This window comes from Parus major, chromosome 2, assembly GCF_001522545.3.
Source record: "Parus major isolate Abel chromosome 2, Parus_major1.1, whole genome shotgun sequence".
NCBI lineage: Eukaryota > Metazoa > Chordata > Aves > Passeriformes > Paridae > Parus > Parus major.
The window spans coordinates 2,404,191-2,421,594 of NC_031769.1; the positions used below are offsets into that span (position 1 = coordinate 2,404,191).

At 53.1% G+C, this 17,404-nt stretch overlaps 1 protein-coding gene across 2 annotated transcripts; it reads left to right on the plus strand.

Annotated features, from left to right (window-relative positions):
* The first annotated feature begins 1,381 nt into the window (after positions 1-1,381).
* Positions 1,382-16,536, plus strand: HHATL (hedgehog acyltransferase like). 2 transcript variants are annotated; one of them, XM_015651072.3, is made up of 12 exons: positions 1,382-1,572; positions 3,232-3,382; positions 3,983-4,050; positions 4,335-4,448; positions 4,576-4,770; positions 5,801-6,010; positions 9,222-9,393; positions 10,698-10,842; positions 11,181-11,216; positions 11,909-12,110; positions 14,025-14,166; positions 15,416-16,536. In XM_015651072.3, the coding sequence occupies exons 2-12, from the start codon at positions 3,277-3,279 to the stop codon at positions 15,538-15,540; spliced, it is 1,515 nt and encodes a 504-aa protein (XP_015506558.1). In that variant the 5' UTR covers positions 1,382-1,572; positions 3,232-3,276; the 3' UTR covers positions 15,541-16,536. The 2 variants fall into 2 exon arrangements, with proteins under 2 accessions (XP_015506558.1, XP_033375890.1); XM_033519999.1 differs by lacking the exons at positions 1,382-1,572; positions 3,232-3,382 and adding an exon at positions 2,966-3,188.
* Positions 16,537-17,404: the final 868 nt, after the last annotated feature.

The following is a 17,404-nucleotide window of genomic DNA, read 5'->3' on the forward strand; positions in this document are numbered from 1 at the left end:
TGTGAGGAATTGTGAGGAATTGAGAGGAACTGTGAGGAATTGCAGTGTCCTGTGCTTATTTGCACCGATCTCTCGATTCCCTCTGAGCAGCCAGTCCATCACGGCGGGGTCTGTGATTCCCTGGGCAGGGATGGAGCAGCATCAGGAGCCAGGCTGGAGCTCTGGGCCATCCAAGGGGCTGAATCCTGCCAGGGCTCTGTGGGTTCAAGCGCCTCGTTTGGTGCTGGAAGCGTCACCACACAGCCCTGGCTGGGGAGAGCCTCTCTCTGCCGGCACCAGATGAAAAATGAAGTTAAAAAGCCTTTTTTGCTCACAGCCAGTGCAACAGCAGAGCTGGGCTGATCTGAGAGCTGCAGATCCTCCCTGCAGAGCCCAGAACACTGAATTTCACCCCGAAACAAACACACTGGGGAGGGATTTATAAGATCCAGGGTTCTCTGCCTTGTTTCTCTGTGCTGACCCCTGAGGCAGCGCAGAGATGCTCGGGGAGCCGGGCCCGGGGTGAGCTGTGCCCAAATCTCACAGATGTCAGATGTGGGCACAGGCCTGACCCTGAGGCTGTGCTGGCTTTCCCTCTTGGCTGAGCTGTGTTTGCCCACCCTGAAATAACAGAGGCCACGACCCTGCTCCTTCCTGTCCCCTGCCAAGGGTGCTGGAAGCCGGGAGGGAGACCCCAAAGGTGTTTTGTAGAGATGCCAGGCTCATTAAGGTTGAAAAAGAAGTGTGAGATCATCAAATCCAAGTGCTAACCCAGCACTGCCAAAGCCAGCACTAAACCATCTCCCCAAAGTGCCACATCGACGTGATTTTTGGAACGCTTCAGGAACGGTGATTCCACCACCTCCCTGCACAGCCTGTTCCAGTGCCTGACAACACTTTCACTGAAGAGATTTTCAACGATATCCAACTTCAATCTCCCCTGGCACATCTCGGGGCCGTTTCCTCTTGTCCTGACACTTCTTACCTGGGAGCAGGAGATGCTGCAGCCTCCGAGCCTCGCTTAGATTTAAACACTGCCCAAGCTGAGTAAGAATGACACTTCCTTTTGGCTCCGTGCCTCAGTTTCCCCATCCCCACGCAATGATATCTACCTTTGGAACAAGTTAATGGGGGGGAAACCCCCTCCCTTGCAGGGCTGAAAGCGGGGACCCAAATGGCACCTGGGAGGGAGCCGGTGCCTGCCTGGGGCTGCCGTGCCCGGGGGGGCTCCCAGGGCCGGCTCCCCTGGCTCGGGGTGAGCTTTGGCAGCCAGCACGGGTCCTCTCAGCAGCTGCCGTGACAGACAGCTCCCGAGCCACCCCCCTCTGCAGTGCTGCTCTAAAATAAAAATACCTCCCGCCTGCTCCGCTCCACTCCCAGCCAAACTTCCTCCAGGGGCAAGGTGGGGGACGGCAGCCCAAAAATACCCCCGCCCCCCCCGCCCCAAGCCGGGCTGAGAGATGCTGTAGGGCGAACCAGCGGCCCCCCAAACCCTCGGTAGTTGCCCCCTCTCCTTTTCCCCCCTCCTGCCCCCATCGCGGTGCCCGACGCTGGATCCCTCGCCCGCCTCCCCCCGCGGCCCCGGGGCTCAAGGTCAGTAGCGGGGAGCGATGGGGGCTGGGGGGCCACGCTGCGGGTGCTGTCACTCTGCTCCCGCACCTCCGGGGCTTTCTGTCACCTCTGCCCGTCCCCAGCGCCCGGCCGGGGTCCGGAGAGGGGAGCGGGGGGGGATGAGGATGATGAGGATGCTGCTGCTCCGGGGCCACTCGGAACTGCGGGGGGCTCTGCTGGGACTCCCCCAGACTCACTGGGCAGCCCGGGAGCGATCAGGAGTTAAAATTGTCCGAGGGGTCCCCGCCAGCCCCCTCGGCGCCCGCAGGGCTGGTCACCGCCTGCCGCCGGCTGCTTTGCGGGGCGGCCTCGCCAGCTCCCTCGACAAAAAAAAAACAAACCAAAAAACATAAAAAATAAAAAATTAAAAAAGAATAAAAAAAGAACAAGAAGCTTTGGAAAGAGTGGAAAGGAAAAAAATAAAAGCTTTTTTAACGGCAGCTCCGTGCCCTCCCTCCCGCCGCAGGGGCTCCGCAGCGCGGTGGCAGCGCCCGCCCGCAGCGGCCCCGCACCGGGAGTGACCGCGGGGCGACCCCCGAAATTCCCTCGGGATGAACCCGGCATTTCCCCCGGGATGAACCCGGCATTTCCCCCGGGATGAACCCCACATTTCCCCCGGGATGAACCCCACATTTCCCCCGGGATGAACCCCACATTTCCCCCGCTAACGCGTTTGGTCCACGCCGGGGGGAGATGGGCTCACCCCGCACCGCTGCCAAGGACCTCCTCCACCCCCCCGCTTAAAAACCTCGGTGACCGAACAAAAAATAAACGTTTCAAATGAAAACAATTATTTTAATATTATTTTAATTTTTATGTGGAGTTATTTTAATAACCGCAGAAGCTTTGCAAGGCGGATACCAGAGCAAAGAAGTGACCGCGGTGCCTTTTAAGCCTTAATCCCTCCAGCGCTCCCAGGGATGGTGGCGGACGGGGGGTCCCTGTCCCCCACATCCCCCCTGCTCCATCCCTGAGCCGAGTTTTGGCTGCCGGACACACAGTCGGAGCAGCAGGGCACGTTGCTCCGAGGTTAATTAGCCTCGGCGGCAGTAATTAGCCCAAGGCTAATTGCGGGGCTGGGTGTCGCCATCCCCCGAGCGCTGCTGATGCCGCCGGGGGAGCTCAGCTGTGTCTGCGGGGTCCTAAAGGCTCCTGGCAGGGGAAATTTGGGATCACGGGCTTTGGGAGCCCCCCGAGAGCCAGAGGTTGCCCAGCAGAAGGTGAGCGGGGAAACCCATCACGTCCCCTCCACCAGTGGTGTCTCCGTGCTCTGTCCTGGATCCTCTCCACGGATCCAGCTAGGAATTAGAGGTGGGGACATCAGAGACACTCTGGAGGAACCCCATCCTGGACAGCTGGCATCCTAGAGCAGCTCTGAACTTCGGGAGAGATGGGAAGAGCCCCTCTTCAGGAGCACCTGGCCCCAAATCCTGGCTCCCGGGTGGGGTTTACAGGAACCTTTTTGCACCTGAGCTGTACCCGGGGCTCTGCCCCAGGTGTGACCCTCTTCTCCTTCCTTTCAGCCTTTGAGGAAGCCCACAGAGCAGATCTGGGGAGTAGCAGGAGGAATTTAGGGTGTTTAAGGGGTAGGAAGCCAGGTGAGCTCCCATCCCCGGTTTTCCTCCCTCTTTTCTTTCCCAGGTGTGGATCCCTCCCTGGTGGCGGCCGGGGCTGAGACCTCCCAGCATGGGGGTTAAAGCGATGCTCCCCAGCTACGAGCTGGGCTTTTATGCTCTGGTGGTGACCTGTGCTGTGCTCTACAGCGGCAGTGGCATCTTCCAGGCATCCAGAGGTAACGCTCCCACCGCGTCCCCTGGGAGGGGGTGTCAGGAGCCTGCTTTTACAGCTGTGGGTACCAGCAGCGGATCCCCGGCTTTGACTTTCGCTGAGAACAGCTTGGAAATCCTTTTTAAAGGGATTTTTGCCTTTTTGCCTCTGTCCTTATTTCCACTGCTCAGGGCAAGAGGCTGTGGGATGTCGCAGCCACAGCAGGCAGCCACCACCACCCTGCCTACACAGGGCTGGTTGTTTATTTTGTTTGTTTGTTTTTGGGGTTTTTTGTTTGTTTTGGTTTGGGGTTTTTTGTTGGTTGGTTTGGTGGTTTTTTGTTGGGTTGGTTTTTTTTGTGTGTGTTTGGTTTTATTTGGAAGGCAACAAACCTGAAATTTATGGGATCAGCCAGGGAACGTGTAATGAGGCTTTGCTAAAAATTCCTGCAGAAACCTGCTGTCACTGACTCTTTTGGTTGTCCATGGCAATCAGGCTCTTTTGGGAATGGGGTGTTTGAGCCCTGATGGCTCGTTATCACAACATTGAAGGTTCTGGGCCTGGCTTGAACCCGGATCCCGTTTCCCAGAGCTCTTTTTCTCCCGTAACTCTGGTTATTTTGCAGACAGCATGAACAGAAAGGCCTTTCGGGATGGAATAAAGCCAGGCTGGCACTACTTCGGCAGGAAGATGGTGAGTGAGGAAGGGCTTGGGCTTTTCCAGCTACAGACGACCTGGTCAGTGGAGAAACAGACCTGGGTTTTTTTGCTACTGATACACTTTTGCAAAGTCCACATGACTCAATTTTTTCTCCCTAAAGTAGTGGGGAAAATACCAGCCCTGCGGGGCTGTGGATGCTCTGAACATCCCTCCTGGGGCTTTGAAGTGCTCGGGAGCCCTTGGGTGGAAAATGGGAAGAAAAACTTTTACAAGTTGTGGGTTTGGGGGCAGTGAAGTGCCTGGTGCTGCTCCTGCAGGACGTGGCTGATTTCGAGTGGGTGATGTGGTTCACCTCGTTCAGGAACATCATCATCTTCGCCCTCTCTGGACACGTCCTCTTTGGCAAGATCTGCTCCATGACTGTGCCACAGGTGAGCAGGGATGTGCTGGAATGGATCTGAGAGCACCAGGGGTGGCCTGGGGTCTGTGGAAAGGGTTCTGGGGGATGTTCTGGGGCTGGGGCTTTCAGCACACTGACCACAGCCGCTCTCTCCCCAGCACCGGGCTGTGATGTACATGATCTACGGGATCCTGGCTGTGCTGGGCAGCATGGGGCTGGTCTACCTGATGATCATCCTCTCCCACTGCCTGGTCCTCTACTCGGTGGCCCTGGCCAAGCAGAAGTGGCTGTGCTACGTGGCTGGGCTCTGCTGCCTTGCCTCCTTCAAGGTGGAGCCCTTCGGCTCGTGGCAGGTGAGTGCTGTCCTGGCCACGTGTCTGCCCCATTTCCAGGCCACCGGTGTCCCTCTCCTCGGGGTTATCCCCAGGGAGGGCTCCTGGGGCAGCCCCAGGCCCTGGCCATTTCTCCTGGCTGCATCAGAGCTCTCACAGCATTTTAGAGGGAAGGGACTGTCGAGCTTGGGAATAGTCCCACAGTGCTTAGGTCATGTTTTGGTGGCTTCATGCTGTTCCAGAATAAAGGACATCTGAGTCCTTCTTGCTGCCCAGGCAGCAATTTGTCAGCCTGTTGCTGCCCTGTGCCTCAGTTTCCTCAGCTGTAACACAGAGCTGGGATGGATTCAGTGATGCCCATCTCTTAGGTCACAGCCCAGTTAAGACTTTATCTCACAGGTGGGTGAAGCCCAGGCAGGACCTTATCAAGAGATTCAGTCCCTCAGCAGAAGAGTGTTTCCTCTCCCTGCCTCCAAAGACATGTTCTGCTCCTCTCCCTAACCCCTGTGCTGGCCATGCTTCCCTCCCTGGGGACACCTGTGACAGGGTGGCATCACCACCCCAGACCTAAGCCTGTGTGACAAACAGCTGCTTGGTGACATGGGCCAAGAGGATCTACCACTTCCTGACTGCCCTGAGCTACAGGAGCCAGCTGGGAAATCAAGCCCCAGTTTTCTCTTTTCAGCTCATTAACTTCAGAGACAATTGGTGTCAGAGCTTAATTAGAAGTTTTCCTTGAACTGAAAAACTCAGCTGGCAGAGGTCAGGGTTAGAGGAGATGTTAGGAAACAATTCCTTACTGTGAGGGTGGGCAGGCACAGGGTGGCCAGCTGTGGCTGGCCCTGGATCCCTGGAGGTGTCTGAGGCCAGGTTGGACAGGGCTTGGAGCAGTCTGGGATGGTGGGAGGTGTCCCTGCCCATGGCAGGGGCTGTCACTGGTCCCCCCAACCCAAACCATTCTCTGCTGCCCCAGGAGTGGTGTCCCCCACAAAGCAAGGCAGCACAGAAGTGACTCCACATTCCTGGTGGTAACTCTCTGTTTCTTGTCCAGAGCGGGTTTGTAACGGGAGCTTTTGATCTCCAAGATGTCCTTTTCTACGGAGGATGCACCTTCACCATCATGCGCTGCATGAGCTTCGCCCTCGAGAGCTCTGAGAAGGAAGAGGGCATCTACTCCATCTTCGACCTCCTCAAGTACAACTTCTACCTCCCATTCTTCTTCTTTGGGCCTGTCATGACCTTTGACCAGTTCCATGCCCAGGTGAGTGATCCTGAGGCCAGACTGGAGCAGGATTTCACCCCAAAATCTATTTGCTTGGGGTTAATGTCTACAAAAAACCCCAAATTTTGTCACAGGGAAGATGCAGATGGTTGTAGAACTTATTGCTGCCACCTCTAGTCTGTGGCTGTGCATTTTTGTGGGGAAGGGCATAAACTGATGGATTTTTAACCTTCCTTTTTGTTGTTTTTTTTGGCCATTTTCACTGACCAATTCACAATGAAAGATCTTGCTGTGATGTCCTTGCTCCCTGGGCATCTGCACTGCTCAGTGCCTCAGTTTCCTTGTGTTGTCACCCCAGCACCTCCATGGTGAGGGCCACACACGTGGTGCCCACCCCTGGGATCTCTTCATGCTGTGACATCAAGGACATTCCTGACTCCCATTTTTATCCAGCTGCTTCACCAGGAGTTTCCAGGGATGGATTGTGTGTCTTTAGATCAAGTTATTTCTCAGGAAATAAATAAGATGGAGTGGAAGGCTGAGTTCCAGCAATCAGGGGCTCCATAAAATACCCCAATTCCCCAAGTCTTTGCCTGTTCCACACAACCAAGGGAGCTTTTGGGCGAGCAGACTCCAAACAGAACTGGAAAACACCAACAGAAGCCTGGGCTGGGGCCTCTGGAGCTGTTCCAAGATCAAGGAAACCAGCAGTGCTGTGTCCCCCCTCACTCTTCCCACCTCAACCTCCTTCTGCACCAAGGATCAGCCTCGGCCACCAAAGCAAGCTGGTGGTGCTGGCAAAGGGAGGTGTTTGGTCAGCGGTGATGCTGTGGAGGGTTCCCACCACCACCCCCAGTTCCTTCTGCAGAAGAACAGCTACACTTGAGTTTTTGGACCCAAACTGATGACTGGGTACAAGAATGATTTGGAAAAACATTTGTGAATTCAGAAGAAAAACCAGCCCAGAGCAGGGGAGAGGGCAGGCAGAGCCTCATGGTGAGGAGAAGACCAAAGACCCACCAGTCCAGCACCTTCTCTCACAGGTGGGGCTTGTTCTGGTTGCCTAAGAAAGGGTCTGCACTGGGATGTTTCCTCCAGGATGAGCCATGGTCCCAGTCCTGCTCCTCACCTGTGGAATTAACAACTTCTTGACGCCTCTTAAAAGGAACAAGAGTCCTTGGGTCTCACTGGGTATATTAAATACGATTTTCAGAGCATTAGATTTGAAGATCATAAGGTCAGCTCTGGTGTGCCCATCAGGGATGCAGACAGGTACCTATAAATGGGGACAGGAAACTCCTCATGTCCCCAACACCTGAACTCCCCCTGCTCCTGCACAGCTGTGTCCCAGTGGGGTTTTATTTCCTTTGCACAGCCCCAAACCAGGATGTCAGAAGCCACTTAATGAGCAGTTCCCTCTCTGCTGCTTCAGATGCTCACCCCAGAGGCACAAGGATTAAGTCCCCAACCCCTTTCCCCTGCCAGGGGTCCTGGCTTGGCCTGGCCACCACTGCCATCTCCTGGCTACATCCCCCCTGCACTGCAGGAGCTGCGGCTGGCTGCAGAGGTGAATTCTTCATTGCCCAAGAGCAATCAGGGCAGGAGGCAGATAGAACCCTTCCCCAGGGAATAGAAACCATTCCCAGGGTGGCATGAATGGCCCAGTTAGAGATCAGATCTGTCCCTTTGGATCCTACTGGTCCTACATGCTGGTGGAGCTCTTCCATCCCTGTGTGAGATGGGAACTCATCTGTACCACGGCTTGGCCAGACAAATTTGGGTGGAGAAACATCTTTCTTACTGAGATCAAGGGAACAAATCCCCTTCTGTAGGGTTGGGAGTGGGGAGGACACAGCCCTGATCCCAAGGGGACTGTGGCCAACTGCTGGCACAACACACAGATGTGAGGAGGAGAGGAAACAATGTGAAGTTGCACCAGGGGAGGTTTATAGAGGATATTAGGAATAATTTCTTCAAGGAAATGGTTGTTAAGCATTGGAGCAGGCTGTCCAGGGCAGTGGCAGAGTCACCATCCCTGGAGGTATTTCAGAGATGTGTAGATGTGGCACTTGGGGACAGGGTTTAGTGATGGGCTTGGCAGTGCTGGGTTAATGGTTGGACTCAATGATCTCTGTGGATTTTTCCAGCCTAAACCATCCTGTGATTCCATGGAAGGAGGTTTCCATGCCCTCCCACACATCTCCATGCCAGACTCTGTCCTCCCTCTGCTCAGGGTCCAGCGACCTCTTTGTATCCTCAAAGCACCTGGTACTTAACAGACACAAAAAAAATCTGGCAAAGGCTTTAATTCTCAGGAATCATCTGGATTTGACATCAGGGCTGGAGCAGCAGCCTGTGGATTATGCAGGGAACGCTCCCACCTCTCACAGGGAATAAAGGGGAAGTAATAACCATAAGAGGATTTTGAATACAGCAGCAATTTTACGGCAATGCAGGGAAGCAAGGACATTGCTCTGCCCCGTGTAATCCTGAGAGCTCACTCTGGTGATGTATATATGACAACAACCAGAGAGGTGACAGCTCCTGGGGGCAAACCCCAACCCCTGTTCCTGCAAGATACAGCAGAGATGAAATCCCCATCAATCAGGTCTCACTGATTCAGGATGGCCCCTTGAGCAAGTCTCCCTCTCGTTTACTGAAGTCTGCAGCAGAAGCCTCAGACATCACCAGTCCTCCTCCTCCTCACAGATAACCCTGGACAAAAATGCACCAGGCCCTGGCAGAGCTGTGAGGTTGGGATTCCAGCCCCAGGATCCATCCTGGAGATGTGATGGGTGCAAGCATCAGTGTCTTTTGGAAGGAATTGTCCTTAAGCAAGGTTGATTTTCTGAGCACATTGCTGCAGAAGAACATGAAACCCTGGGAGCTTCCTGGTCAGAGTGGATTTCACCCCACCTGGAGGCCCTGAGTACAGCCAGAGCTTCGTCTGACCACATGCCTGCTCTTCTGGGAAACCCCTGGGAACAGCAGGATGATGCAATAGGGGCATCCTTGCTGTCCTCAGCACTGCTGTGGTGGGACATGTCCTGCTCCTTGTGGATGTGCTCACCTGGGCCAGCCTTCAGGTCTCCCTTAATCCATGGAAATTTGGGCCACACAGTCCCTGTTGTGATTTCTAAAGGAGAATGATGAATCAATCCCTATTTGGACCTTGACCATCCTTCTGAATGGAGGAACAATGCCCATCCTGTCCCTGGGCTCAGCCCTGTCCGTTTGTCCCTTCCTGCAGGTGAGCACCCGAGAGCTGCGGCGCAAGGATGACGAGATGAAGAACATCCGTGTCAATGCCCTGCTCCACGTGGGGGCCATCGTGGCTGTGGACATCTTCTTCCACTTCTTCTACATCCTCACCCTCCCTTCCGACCTGAAGTTCGTGAACCGCCTCTCGGACTGGTCCTTGGGTGAGTGGCCGTGCTTGGGCACGTTCACCCCTGTACTCGTCTCCAAGGCAGTGGTGAGTGATCCAGATCTCCATCCACCCCCCTTGAGAGGCTTTGGGGATGCCTGTGTTGGACAGGTTTGAGTAAAAACCCCTCATCCTCCTGCTGGCCACTCAGAGCTGGGCTTGGGCAGCCCTGGAAAGCACGTGGTGCTGGTCTGGTGCTTTTCACAGTGTAAATTGTTTAGTTTGGGGTTTAGGAAGCTGAGCACCAAGATATTTTTACCTTTGGACTGGAAGGGAGCTCAGCACCTCTGAAAAATCAGCATGACACAGCAAACCACATGCAGCAATGCAAGGTCTGATTGCATGCAAGGAAAGCTGTCCACAGACACTGGGAGAGGTGCCCAGGGAGGTTCTGGATTGTCCCAAAAGAGGCATATTCAACACTTAAATGGACAATGTCCAGGGCAATGTAATCTCTACCTAAAGTTGGGTGTTCTCCAAGCATGGCTGCACTAGAGACCTCCAAAAGGCAAATTCCCAGGATAAGTGATGGAAGCAGCTCTGGCCTTGAGCTGGCAGCTGGATGGAGGATTCCAGATGATCACATCCACATCTGATGGCAGCACTTCAAACACCACCACCCAGCAGGGGCTGAAGGAGCCTCCTGTCTCTCCAGAGTGGCAGCTCGAGTCCAGGATAAAATCCTAATGCAGCTGGAGTGTCACTAACATGGATTTAGGGTGTCCCAGGAGCCCTGGATAGACGGATCCCGTGTTACTCCAGAGGGAGCTGAGCTCCTCTGACCGTACTGACCACACCTGCCTGGCCCATGGTGGGAGCATCCCTTAATCTGGGAGCTGGATCCCACCAAGACCCGGACATTTTAGCTGCCCTTGGCACAGGCATTTGAAATCTTTAGAGCTGTCCCTGCAGGGCTTGTTTGCCATAGACAGACACCTCGTTAAGTCAGAGGTTCTGCTGTAGCACGGATGTTACATTTGTGGCCAGAGGGAGCTGGGGTGGGGGGAATTTTGATGGAGGTGCCAATAAAACCTCGGTGGCCAGACCTGAGAACTGTGATGGGTTCATCACAGCTTAACAAGCCTCAGAAGAAAGGCACAAAGATTAAATAAATGACTGTATAAACAAAATTTCTTGAACTACTAAGACCAATAAGCAGTTTTCTCCCTAATACCCTGAGAAGAAACTGTCCTTTGGTTCAAGCCTCCTAAAAAACTTAGTTTTAAAATATTTCCTCTGCAGAAATCCTGATGCATTCCATGTTCCTTTTTCCCTGTTTGACTCCCATTTTTGCTCCAGCTGGCCTGGCCTACTCCAATCTGGTGTATGACTGGGTGAAAGCTGCTGTCATGTTTGGGGTCATCAACACCATCGCCAGACTGGACCACCTGGACCCACCCCAGCCCCCAAAGTGCATCACCATGCTCTACATCTTTGCCGAAACGTGAGTTCCCAGTGAGCGTGAACGAGGAGAGTTTGAGCTGGACAGGACCCACATGGAGCTGGGGGACACCTGGGCTGTCCTGGGCAGCTGGTCTGTGAGTTGGAGACCACCTGAAATTATAGTCTAGACCTGGCCAGAACCCAGGGAAATATTCTTAGGTGGGGAGAAATAGATGAGAAGAAAAGTTGAACCATGTCTCTAGTGGCATCTGTCCAAGGAAGGAGCCTGGAGAACTTCTGTGAGCAAGACATGCCTCGCCAGGGGATTGGGTGTTTTCTGTTTCAGCAGGTTTTTATTGTCATTGTGTGTTTTAACATGTTCTTTTCATCTTATTTTAGGCATTTTGACAGAGGGATTAATGACTGGCTGTGCAAGTAAGTGTCCAGTCGACCACCTCTAGTCTGGTTCAGGGTCTTCCCTTCCATCCCAGGGCAATGAAGCACCACATGCTGTTTATCCCAAAGCTGGGCTGTCCTCTCTTCTGGATAAATCTCACTATTTGCTCTGTTTAGCCCCAAACCCGTTGAATTAATTACACAAAAAGCAACAGCCCCTTCCTCCAAAGCTGGGAATAAAAGTGCTGTCCCAAAATCCCTTAAAGTCTGGTGGGTTTAGCCAGACTTTTTCCTCACAGGAGGAAAAGCCAGCTTTATTTCTCCAGAGAAACAGGAACTGAATACTGGTGCTCCATCTGCATCTTCCTCAGCCCTTCACCTTCATCCATGAGTTCACACCAGCAAACCTCTGCTGAGGGAGGTGGTGGCTGCATTAAAGGATAAAATCCCGAGTACCAGCAAGTCTGAGAGAGCCTCCAGCTCTAGAGAGACCCCAAGTTTTACCTGCCAGAGGGGGAAAAGTGGATATTTTGTCCATAAGTATTTATAGGTTTGTAGGAACACAAGTCACAAGTGGTTGGGGCACAGCAAAAATCAGTTTATTGCCGGAACATCCTCCCTGTTTTACTGGGATGTTCTGGGCTGGCCTGTCTGTGAGAAGCTTAGGAAAAGAAACTCCAGAAGGGTCTCCTGGCCTACAGGGAGCACCAACCACCTTCCTTGGCTTTCAGGTACGTGTATGACCACATTGGAGAGAACCACGACAACATCCTGAAGGAGCTGGTGGCCAGCATCACCACCTTTGCCATCACCACGCTGTGGCTGGGGCCCTGCGAGGTCGTTTACATCTGGTCCCTCGTCAACTGCTTCGGCCTCAACTTCGAGCTCTGGGTGCAGAAGTTCTTCCAGCTGGGGCCTTTTGCCAAGCTGGAGGTGAGGAGCTGGGCTGCAGAGGGGATGGGGAGAGGCCAAGGGGGCTGGGGGACAAGTTCTGGTGCTGGAAAATATCCGTGACCAGAGGGAGCTCACATTGCCTTGTAGGAGTCAGATTTTGGGCTGTAAAGCAGAATCCCTGAGGATGCCATGAAGCTCCATGGCCTGGACTCCTCCATGGAGACCTGAAGCTCTTTCCTGTGGCCTTTAAAATCATGGGATCATTAAGGCTGGGAAAGATCATCAAGTGCAGATGTCTGCCCAGCACCAGCACCATCTGTTCACCACTAAACCACATCCTTAAGTGCCGTATCCACATATTTTTTTTAACATTTCCAGGGATGGTGACATCCCTGGGCAATCCTTGGGATCAACTACTGAGCTGTGCAAGGGAAGCACAAGGTCCTGGTGCTCTGTGTCCTTTCATTTTATGCACTTTGTCACCAACCCAGGGCAGACAAACTCCTGCCCCTGTGATGTTTCACAGGGAATTTAGATTGTGGTGGAAATTCCAGAGGGAAAACAGAGGTCCAAGAGAAGCAGAAATGCATCTCCAATGAGGCATCAAAGTGCCACAGATGGACACAAAATTTGAGGTCTGTCCTTGGGAATACATTTATGCATATGGGGAATATTCTGTGGGGAATATCCAGATCTTACGATCCTATGGGGAAATGTTCATATATTTCCTTATGGGAATAATTTGTTCTTCTTGTTCTGCAAAGAATATTGGCATTCTCAGTGTTTTTGATATAATTTCTTTTAAAAGCAAGTGTTTGGGTGGTAGAACAAATTATTTTAAAACACTCCTTAGTGCCCTGGGACTAAAGTGTCTCAGGGACATACTGGAAAAAAAAAAAATAAAAACTTCCACCCTGGAAACACGTTCCTTACTTCTTTTTCCTAATTTAAAATCTGGTCCTAAATTAGTTAAATAAAAGCCTATTTTGAATAAAAACTTTGGAGAGCAGCCCTCCTGTTTGCTCTCCTTGTTGAACTCCTAATCAGATTAAGGCTCTCCCAGGCAGTGAAATCTCCTTCCCTGCAGCACCACAATTCCCAGCACTAAGTGGCCTGGGGGATTCACCGTGCTCTTTGAAGGCTGCTATAAACTCCTTCCCTGCTCCACTCACAGCAGCTGATCCTGGAGATTATGTGCCAGTGACAGTTCCACTCTGCTGCTGTCATTAGTTTTCAACATTGGGTTTTTGGTTTTTTAATTCCTAAGAAAGTATTTTTACCGGGACCCAGGAGTGATTTTCATGTAGGGCTAATAATAATCCTGGGATACAACAGATTCTTCTGCCTTCAGGAGTGGCTTACCCAAGGCAAGAGGTGGAGAAAGAAGGACTCAACCATCTCATTTTTAAGAGGATCTGAGAGAGCTGGAGAAGGACTTGTGACAAGGATGTGGAGGGACAGGACAAGGAGTAATAGATTTAAACTGACAGAAGCAGGGCTAGATGGGATTGTGGGAAGGAATTCCTCTTTGTGAGGGTGGTGGGTCCTGGCACAGGGTGCCCAGAGCAGCTGTGGCTGCCCCTGGATCTCTGGAAGTGTCCAAGGCCAGGTTGGACAGGGCTTGGAGCAACCTGGGATAGTGGAAGGTGTCCCTACCCATGGCAGGGGGAGAATGGATGATCCTTAAGATCCCTTCCAACCCAAACCATTCCATGTGTCTGTGATTCTGCAACTATCATGAAACTGTGTCTAATATTGCCCCCACCCATGGGACCCAGCCCAGAGTCCCTAAAGCAGCGGAGCTGTTTTGTCTTGTCCTTTCATTTCTTCATTCCAGAGGCACTAAAAGCTGCTCCGATTTTTGCCTCCTCTCTGGAATCCCAGCTGGAGTTTGCTGGAGTTGCACCTGCCACCCCTTTTCCTTACAAACCCTTTTCCCTCTCTCCTCCCCAGGCCAAGCTGTCAGGGGCCATGTCTCGGCGGATCAGGGCAGCTTTTGGGGCGGTGAACTTCTGGGCCATTGTCCTCTACAACATCCTGGCCCTCAACAGCCTGGAGTTTGCACTGCTGGTGACCAAGAGACTCCTCGTGATGGGTAAGGTCCTGCCAGCCTTCCCCCATGGGAGACCCCTGTTTGAGTGGAGGGATATTGGTACAGGAGTTGAGGACTGGGGTTTTGAACCCTTTTGGGTCCAAACTGCCCTGGCCACTTGTGATGTCTCCAAATGTCCTTAATTCTCATACAAAAGGCACAGGCAGGGGTTTCTTACCCCCCACACCCCTCACTGAGTGCTCTGGGGCACCAGCTGCCTTCCAGCTGTGCTTGTACAGCTCCTGGCACAGTCTGATGCTGGTTTAGCCTCCCTGGAGCTCTGCAAAGGTCACGTTCACCTCAGCAAGCAGGGCTGAGTCCCTCCCTGAGAAACAGTCTCCTTGCTGGAGAAAGGGATTGACTCATCCTGCCTCATTTCCTCAGCTCCAGCAGATGTTCCTGCATCCTCCCGAAGGTGGCAGGTACAATTCCTCATCCTGCAGTCTGTACATTTCTTATCAGTGGATTGTGGCACTGTTTTGAGGTCTTCTCGAGCTGCCCAGGGTATAAATAGCCATCAGGAGCCGGTGCCTGGCCGCGCTCTCCAGGATGGGGCTGGCGTAGGGAACGGATAATGTCACACTCGGTGTGCCAGGAGTGCCTGCCCGCTGAGCTCGCTGCCTTTTGCTGGTTGCATTATTCATTGCAGAGCTCCTGTTTTAGTAGGAACAAACCCTGGATCCACCCCTCTGCTGTGGATACCAGATTTGTGATTGCAAACACCGTCAGACCCTTCCGAAGAGGAGGGAGAGCTCTGGGCTCTGTCACTGACGTAGGTGACAAAAATATGTATTTTCCTGGGTGGACACTGTGTCCCCTCTAAGTACAGGACGAGGCTGGGGTTGATCCTCAGCATCAGTGGGGTCCAAAGCTTCCAGAAGGTCACAGTGGTGGGCAACAATGGACATGGACAGGTTAAATGGGCAGAAAGTCAACCATGATTTCTGAACTTGGGGAAAAGGAGGACTTTTGGGGGCAAGAGGGGCTCAAAACCCCTCCAGCCTGTCCCCACATTAGCTGCAGTCCATGGTGCCTTGGTGGGCTCGAGCACAGCTTCATCTAAAACGCAGTCCTGAGTTCCTTCTGCTCTCGGTGAAGCTGCAGGGCTGGATCTATGACGATAAACGTCGTTGGCTACCATGAGCTTGTGGGACCTCCCAAACCCGCCTGAGAGGCAGCTGTGCTGGTGAAGAACTGGCCTGGTTAGGCGAGCAGCCACAGCTGGATGACCATGTCTCCCTCCCTGCTCTAGGTTTCCCTGTGAGCACCCTGTCCATCTGGTTCATCACCTACTGCGGAGTGCAGCTGATCAAGGAGCGCGAGCGCATCCTGGCCATCGAGGAGGAGGAGAAGGGTGACAAGGCAAAGGTGGAGTAGGGAAGGCACCACAGGCTTGTCCTGAAGCCTCGTCTCCCTTCCAGCCACTGGCCAGGGCTCTCCAAGCCCTCCTGACAATCTGACTGCTGTAGCTCATCCACGTAGAAGTCACCTGGAAGGCACAGGTCACCCCCTTGCTGCAGGAAAGATTTTCCATCAGGCACAGAGGGCGTTTCACAGTCTCCCCAGGCATGGCAGGATGCTGAGGCAGCTCCCAGGACATGCCAGAGACATCCCCATTGTTTTTCTGCCCATCTGACATTGTGCAGGCCCAGAGATTTCACCCCCTGCCTCCCACAACGCTTGGTCCACCAGCACTGGGCTCTCCCCATGTCTCCCAGAGGAGACTCCAGGTCCCAGGGCTGGAGGTTTTAGGGCCCTGCACTGCTGGATCTGAGACTGCTGACGACCACCCTGCTGTGACACGTGTCCTGGGACTCAAGCCAAACCCCACCTCAGTTTTTTTATACGCCAGGGACAAAGGTCTAAGCTCACATTCCTGCCCATGGCTGAGGCACAGGATGTGCTGTAGCCAACCCTTGCTCATCTCCAGCCACCCATCCCTTTCCTCAGCTGCCTTTGGTGTGCACGGCCCACGGCTGTAGGGCTGAGTGAGCACACGGGTGGATTCAATCAAAGGAGAAGAACCCCAGATGGGGGACCAGGACTTGGGGCTGGGTGGTGGAGGGAAACTCCTTGGAGAATTAGACTTTGGGAGTGTGTGAAACACTGTGCCTTGGGGGAAAGGTGGGTTTGCAACAGAAAAATAGCTCTGGCTCTCTTGCACTTTAGAGTAACTCTCAGTGGCCTTATGTCTGAATTTTGTCACTGTTGGGCGAGGTCGGGATCCACACCCCTATGGAATGGGGGTAGAGATGCTTGGATGAAGCAGGATGGGTTCCTAGCCAGCTTTCAGCTCTGCCAAAGTAATTTGTGAAGTCCCTGATCAATGTCACTTATTTATGTAGGCAATAAATAAGTGTTGGATAACTCTGGGCCCTGCTGCTCATCCCTGTTGCGCTGCTGGGCTGCAGGTGACACCCAGGTGGCATCACCCAGCCACCAGCACTGAGAGGACAAGGATCTGCCCCCCAAAAGAGTGACACCAGGCATTTTTGACTTCAGCAGAAAGCCACTCTGGTGTCATCACCAGACTGAAGGTTGGGCTGCAGCTGGATTCGTATTTTCCTTTATTTTTACTCTGCTTTCGTACATAACTTGAGTCTGTGGCCAGCAAACTGTCAGCCATGTGGGTTTTGGGTTAGAAGTCAAGTTGGTTTTACTTGTGTGAGCCTGACCAACAATGCTGGGAGTAAAGGGCAGGTGTTGTGCCCTGGTGACATCTCATCACACCCCTCTCTGACACATCTGTCACTGCTGGAATTTTCATAGGTGTTTCTCAGCATCTCCATTATTTCAGATTTACTTTTTCCATCAAACCAGCTCTGCCACCATTTAACCCTGCAGGGTTAAATTAATCTCTTTCCCTCTGTACAGGTGTCCTGGCACAGGTGGCACCACCCTGAGGTGCTGACACCAAGGGCTCTGTCCCTGTGGTGGCTCAGCTCAGGTCTGTGGCTGCCTGGGAGGACAGAGTCACCTCCCAGTGTCAAAGTGGGTGACTCACATGGCAAAGCCCAGTGACTCTGCACTGCCCTCCTGACTTGGAAACTCCAGGAGAGAAAATAGCCCATTCACTAAGGGTCTATATTTACCCAGCAGCTGCATCTGCTGAAGCTGCCAGAAAGAGCTAATCTTAGACACCAACTCAGTGAGTGATCTGTTAGAGACAGTTCACAGGAGAATCTGGGCTTTGCCCTCCTTTTCCAGGAGTTAGCCCTTCAGCTTTTGCTGCTCTGACAAG

What these genes read in the sequence shown, in the direction of transcription:
- HHATL (XM_033519999.1), top strand. Translation starts at nt 2,981, where the DNA reads ATGGGAAGAGCCCCTCTTCAGGAGCACCTGGCCCCAAATCCTGGCTCC. An exon ending in GCTCCATGACTGTGCCACAG is followed by an intron (nt 4,449 to 4,575) that starts GTGAGCAGGGAT and finishes CTCTCTCCCCAG; the next exon opens with CACCGGGCTGTGATGTACAT. An exon ending in TTGACCAGTTCCATGCCCAG is followed by an intron (nt 6,011 to 9,221) that starts GTGAGTGATCCT and finishes CCCTTCCTGCAG; the next exon opens with GTGAGCACCCGAGAGCTGCG.